The sequence below is a fragment of the Austrofundulus limnaeus genome, unplaced genomic scaffold (genome assembly GCF_001266775.1).
Source record: "Austrofundulus limnaeus strain Quisiro unplaced genomic scaffold, Austrofundulus_limnaeus-1.0 Scaffold199, whole genome shotgun sequence".
NCBI classification, from domain to species: Eukaryota; Metazoa; Chordata; class Actinopteri; order Cyprinodontiformes; family Rivulidae; genus Austrofundulus; species Austrofundulus limnaeus.
In genome coordinates, this window is record NW_013952601.1 from 523,890 (window position 1) to 530,825 (window position 6,936).

The following is a 6,936-nucleotide window of genomic DNA, read 5'->3' on the forward strand; positions in this document are numbered from 1 at the left end:
ACTTTCAGCTACCGTTTTGATAAATTTAGCTTTTTGCTACCATCAAGTAACTTTTAACTTTAGCTTGCCTTTTGCTGCTTTTATTGTATTTTTTGGCTAATTTTAACCTAGCTTTTTGTTACTTTTAGCTTCTAACTAGCCATTTGATGACCCTGGCATTTTGCTACGTTTAGCTTTTAGCTACCTTTTTACCACTTTTAATTTTAGCTGGCCTTTTTACTAGTTTTAGGTCAACTTTTGCTACTTGAAGTTCTTGTAGTTAGGTTTTTCCTTCTTTTAGCTACCATTTAGCGACTTTTGGCTTTTTAGTTTGTGGTCGGCTTTTTTAACTTTTATCTGACRTGCTTCTTCTTTCAGCTTAAATTACTTAGTTTCAGCACCGTCGGAATATTTTAGCTGTCCTTTAGCATTCATGAAATGACCTTATTTTCCTCCCAGGTTAAAGCCTGTCTTGCTTTGATCGTGTTTCTTGGCTGTTTAACAGGTAAATTCACTTGTATTGAAGTGAAATTCCACCTGGAACGTCAGATGGGCTACTACCTGATCCAGATGTACATTCCGTCACTCCTCATCGTCATCCTCTCATGGGTGTCATTTTGGATAAATATGGATGCTGCTCCWGCCAGAGTGGCGCTGGGCATCACCACTGTGCTTACCATGACCACACAGAGCTCTGGCTCCAGAGCTTCTCTTCCAAAGGTAAATCTCACTTTGTCATTTAGCATCACCAGCTGAAAATGGGACTGAAACTCTCATCACAAGTATGGCTGAGCTGCATCAGCTGAGAAATTTGATGTCACTTCCGATGCAGATACAAATTCATCGTTAGGCAGCTTGAAAAGGGTTTTGTTTTCTTTGTCTTCAGCTCCTAAAAAAAATAAAGATGCTGATAATTTAATTAACAGCACACAAACATGTAACCCAAGATTTTTTATTCTTCAAATCAAATCCATAATATTATTTTCATAATGATGTCAATAAAAGTTTTGCATTTTTTTATCAGCAGAGAAAATGCAATAATCTAAAGCATGTGTACATGACAAACAGCTCGACTGCAGAAGCTTATTGTCAGTTATGGAAAACAACTAATGCTCTCAGCGTGACGAGTACTGCAGCACTCAGCGTTCAATCTCAATGATCAGCCAGTCACTCTCATCAGTTTCAAAGGCTTCAGCGACGCCATAATAGACATGAAAGACACACATGCTGATAAATATTTCAAGAAAAGCCTTTGAGAGCTTTGGCTCATGAAAACAATACATCAATCTGCCGTAAGTGTGTTCAAATATAACCAAGCTGTTTTCTTCACATGCTAATCAGCTGTCACAAAGAGACGAGGTCACGGTGATGATGAGAGGGACGAGCTTCAAACTTCAGGCCCAACTTTTCACAAAGTTACAGATTTGAATCAGAGCAGAAGTTACTGACTAAAACCAGAGATCTCCTTCTTTGTTTAGAATTAAAGGCAGTTATCTCCTGCTGCTTAATTCCAAGCTGTCGCTGACATTACAAGCAGCTCAGAAACACTTGTTAGCAAACACCATCAACACTTATAATTTAGATGTCCCAGTTCACTGAGGAGGATGGGCTTAATTGGGAAACCAGTTTAATAAAAAAAATTACTAAATCTTAGGCTGAATCCAAAGCCCACATTGCAGTTTGAGCTGTAAGCTTGTGTTGTCACCTTGAAGCAATCTAACAAAGAAAAAAAACGTCTTGTCTTCCAGGTGTCGTACGTGAAAGCCATTGATATCTGGATGGCTGTGTGTCTGCTCTTCGTATTTGCTGCGTTGCTGGAATATGCCGGGGTAAACTTTGTCTCCAGGCAACAGAAAGAGTTTCTCCGCCTGAGGAGAAGACAAAGAAGAAACAAGGTAGCTTTTCAAAGTCCTTACAAGGTTATTGTTTGGGTGTCAGACTTTTGAGAGGTTCTGGGGTCAATGAAACCAAACAAACATGTCAGAAATGATGATGACTGTCAGACACAAGGATGAACACATGAACAATTTGCACCTTTTTAGACACCCAAAACACAAAAAAACTTGAAACCTATACAGGTTTGCAACTGGTATACAACCACCAAGTAGTGTTGTAGTACTTGAAACCGGTCTTGGTCTTGTCTCGGTCTCGGACATTGAGGACTCAGAATTTTATTTCAAGACCAGTCAAGACCACAACTGTGGAAATACCACTAAACAGCCAGATTATTGTCCAATTAATTTGTTAACATTCTTGCTTTCGTTGGATTTAAAATGTAGCTACTGATTCAAATCCAAACCTGACTTATTGATATTTATGTATTTTTGTTACCGGCTGTTACCCATCCACACCCCCCATCACTTGCATGCAGCACTCCCAGAAGATGAAYCGTGGTTCTCTGGGAACGGTAAAAGATGTCTTCAAATCTTAAGTAAAAAATTTGGCTACATTATTCATAAATAATGTCATTAATAACAACAACCAGGAGAAAGCGTACAGCAACTTATAAATCCAGCAGTGCTTTACTTTCAGAGACAGTGGGGACAACGTCAAACTTTTACCATCACTAACGTCAACAATCTGCCTCTGTAGCAAAATTCTTTCCTCTGCCCTCACACAAAGAGTTTGTCAATATTAGCTCTACATATTAAGTTAGCTAAAGTGGGGGGGAAGTATTTAGTCAGCACCAATTGTTCAAGTTCTCCCACTTAAATAGATGAGAGAGGCCTGTGATTGACATCATAGTTAGACCTCAACTATGAGAGACAAAATACCTTTTTCCCCCACTGTACATGTGTACACAATACTCCATCTTTTAGGACACATTTTTTTCTGGTCTTGGTCTTGTCTCGGTCTCGACCTCCCTTGGTCTTGGTCTCGACTTGGTCCAAACCCTAAAAGTCTTGTTCTTGTCTCGGTCTTGAGACACTGTGGTCTTGGCCTTGACTTGGTCTCGGGTTAGGTGGTCTTGACTACAACACTATTACCAAGAGACCTCCTAGATCAGGGGTCTGCAACCTTTACGATCAAAGGAACCATTCCTGCTCCTTGGCTCACTGATAAAATGTGTCCAGAGCCGCAAAACAAGCTACGACTGTGATTAACAACTGGTGGTCCGCGGGCCTTTTTGAGGCCTTTTCGGGAAACTTTACGGCTATTGGAGGTGACATTATAAAACTAGAAAATGTACTGTGAATTTTAATATTTATTATTATTTTTACACATTACGACAAATGAAGAGACTATTTTCATGTAAACAAAAAAATTACTTTATATAGTTTATATTGAATTTCATAAAAACTAGTACAACTAAGCTGTTTTCTAATTCTTATTATTATACAGCCTTCAAAAATTTTAAAAGGTAATTCTGATGGATTTGAGAGAAAGATCATAGCAATAAGTTGGATTTTTTAAGTAAAAACAGGCTAGCATGAACTAATCTACAGGTTTTACTTTTTATATAAGTAGTATTGAGCATATTGCATACAAATTTATTTCTGTTGTGGGTATAAAAAAACAAATAGAAAAGTTTATTTTGTGATGTTTGGCCACATTTTCAAAGAGCCACAGCAGAGGGCCCAAAGAGCCTCATGTGGCCCTAGAGCCGCAGGTTGCTGACCCCTGTCCTTGATCCTTCAGCCCACCCAAACTAAACGTCCACAGTGTTTACAAATTATGCAGTATTAATGGAAGGTATTCTTGTACAGAAAAACATTTAAGGTGCATGTTGAGTGCAAAACAAGAGTCGAAGCACTTATAGGACGTACCACTCTCCAACAACCATTTGATTTTGTCATAAAAAACTGTACCTGGTGGAAAAAAAAACATCAGTGCTCTGTGGTTGTAAAAGTATTAAATGTGACAAAATATTGCAAAATCTAATCAATTGGGGGTGATGCACAATATGTCCACAAAGCAGACAGGAGTGGGTCAAATCTGGTGCCAAGCTGACACTGTTGACTTGGCAAGTGGTTTCAATGAGATGTGGACCAGGTATGGCACTGTTTTTAAGTATATTTGGGGGATAACTCTCAGCTACTACCACAACTTTAACCTCAATATTTGGAAAATTAACTGTATATAGTTATACATAGGTATGGCTGTCACCTTTAATTGAACAGATTTTAAAACCTAAAAAGGCAGACAGAAAACATGCTGGGAAAAAATAAAGCCAAAGTGACTTTAAAATAAAGGAAAGGGTATTTTATTGTCTTTGAGTTTCCGCTCTGCTTTTTAAATTTCTTGGTTTATTGAATAAATGTATTACTTTTATTGTTTGGCTGAAATTAAGATTCATCACCTGAAGCAGTCGTGTTGCACTTTTTCATTAAAAGTGCATCTTGTTATCCTGTGAATTTTAATTAAATCCAAAGTGTTTGTGCTATTTGATTATTGTTCATGTTTGTGCTGCAGAAAACTCGTTGCCTCAGGCCATGACTTCTGAGCTGCTGCGGTAATAAAACCTGCCGTTCCCTTGTCTTTCAGGACGAAGACATGCGCGAAGGTCGCTTTAACTTTGCCGGGTACAACATGAGTCAGTGTGTGCCGGCGAAGGACGGCTCGGCCGTTAAGAACGCGGTTCCTGCTCCGAACCCCCAAACGACGACCCCGAAGGACATCGACGCCATGAGGAAAAAGTTTGTGGACAGAGCCAAGCGGATAGACACGATCTCCAGGGCTGCCTTCCCCCTGGCTTTTCTCATCTTCAACGTCTTCTACTGGGTTACCTACAAGATCATTCGACACGAAGACATCCACCAAAACTGATGACGCTACCCGTTAAAGCCTTGCATTTCTCCAACTGAGAAGTGCTCGGAAGCTGCGCATGGAGAGGCATCGCGGTGACAATGGTGGTGTTCTTTCAGGGATAACACAGAACGCTCGTGCATCATACGTTAAAGCTCATGTTCTGACAATGTGAAGATTTTTGAAACACAGATGCTTTATTTGCTCCTGTATTGCAGCCTGATATTTTCCGAAGAGTAATTAAAACTGTTTTAACAGCCAACTTTAGTAACGCACCGGAGCAGACGGACCAAAACGACTCAATCCGCCTTGGCGTTAGTGCAGCCAAGGAGACAAAGTAACATTCCATAGATATTTTGTGATGTATAGGATACACCTCAGACTTTTTGTGATGCAAAATTTCTTATCAAGAGTGTTCAGACTGTTTTATAGTGTACTATTGTCCCGGCACTTCCTGTCCTTTCAAAATCCACGTTCTGAACTTTTTTCAGGCAAAGCACATCCAACAAAAGCAGCTGCTTACACGTCTCAGGCACGATGAAAATCTGGAAAATTCGGGAATTGAGATGAGACTCCATTTTTTACGAAATACCCGAGGCCTTAGATATCAAAGATTTGGTGGGATGAAGTGCCGTGCTCTTCTATTTTTTCACGCATCTCCTCCTGTTGAGTGGTCTATCACAGCTGAATGCACGCTTTGAGCTTTTCTACCAGACATCCAAAGGTATTTCTCAGTGTCGTTTACCTTTTTCTTTAGCTCTAAGCAAAGTCTACGGGAAAAAAATCACAAATAGCTGATGTCGCGTAAAGCTGTGAGTATTTTTCATTTTATTTTATTTTTTCCCGACACATGTTTTAAATTTGCCTTTGATTTTGTAGCAACTTTCTTGAATAAACGTGTCAGGAGACGTATCAGTGAGCCCACATACTCTGATTGTGCACCACATAATTCTGTGTGACCACGGATTTATTTATATATTTATTTATTTATTTATACCTCCTCCAGTATTAGCTAGGATTTCAGAGTTTGAGAATATGTTTTGTAGATTTAGTCGAAGAAAAATATTTATTGTAATGAGTGACGGGTTATGTTAATAAAATTATATCTTTATGTAAACTTACTCAGCTTCCACTGTGGACTGTTTTCCTTCACTTTGTGTGTTTGTGGAAGTGATCGACACTGAAGGACGGCTCTACGGAACCTTCATAGTAACTGAGCAGCTAAAGGCAATCGCACTCCGGATATACTGTAGTGAAGAGCTTTTTATTTGAATGCCATTCATTAAAWAAAGGATATTTACTGGCTTGTATATCAATAAAATTGACTGTGCACCATATATATCTCTCCTGTAATCTGTAAGGAATTAAGCAAATTATGTAATCTTCAAAACTGGGAAAAAAATGGAGGCTCTTCTTTTAAGTTTACATATACTCATGAGCATGAATGTCATATAAATTCTGGGTTTTTAATCATCTATTTGAATCATTTATTTGAATCAYGTGTTTTCTTTTATGGTGGATGAATACACAACCAACCAAATGTTTGAATTTGTTGTGGAATTTGTTTAATTCACACAGGGCCCAGATATAGTCGCCTGAACCTTTTGTTGAGAGGTTCTGAAGGGTCTACAGTGCCAGGGACCATTAAATCATGATAGTGATCATGATTGACTGCAGCTGGTAATTTATCTTTGGCAGCACTCACCGGATTGACCGGTATAAATTCTTTCTGCAAAAGAAACTGCATTACTTCTCATGTTAAGCTTATAAATTAGCCTTTCCTTTTTTGTAATACTTTAAAGATTAAACACATTTCATACATACATTTATCAAAATCCATATTAATTAGAAGTAAAGACAATCCATTCAAAATACAACAAACTACAGAACCACCTGAGAAGCCATTAAAAAACCCCGTCTCTAAAATGATACATATGTTCAAACAGTCCCAAAGCTAGGATCACTCCTGTCCCTGTCCTCCTGAGGTGTGTTGTAAAAAGCAGCGTTACTAGTAATTAATTCATTAGTAATAATTGTTTAATTTATTAAACAATTATGCACATGATGATGTCATCAGGAGGTCAAAAGGTCACAACCCCAACAGAAGATGACAGTTTTCATCAGACCTTCATGTAAATTACTTCACTATGTAAGAATAAAATGTCACGAATCTGGTGTTAAATGATAAACATTGGCTTGATCTTTCACTTA

The 6,936-nt window shown here is 38.5% G+C and overlaps 1 protein-coding gene across 5 annotated transcripts in view; it reads left to right on the forward strand.

Moving 5' to 3' along the window:
• glra2 (glycine receptor, alpha 2) overlaps positions 1 to 6,062 on the forward strand; it is a 19,508-nt gene extending 13,446 nt beyond the window's left edge. For all 5 annotated transcript variants that reach the window (XM_014018681.1, XM_014018683.1, XM_014018682.1 and 2 more), the window contains 3 exons: positions 485 to 699; positions 1,728 to 1,874; positions 4,465 to 6,062. In XM_014018681.1, coding sequence (XP_013874135.1) covers positions 485 to 699; positions 1,728 to 1,874; positions 4,465 to 4,746 — 644 coding nt within the window. In that variant the 3' untranslated portion in view covers positions 4,747 to 6,062. The remainder of the gene's footprint in view (positions 1 to 484; positions 700 to 1,727; positions 1,875 to 4,464) is intronic.
• The last annotated feature ends 874 nt before the right edge of the window (positions 6,063 to 6,936 follow it).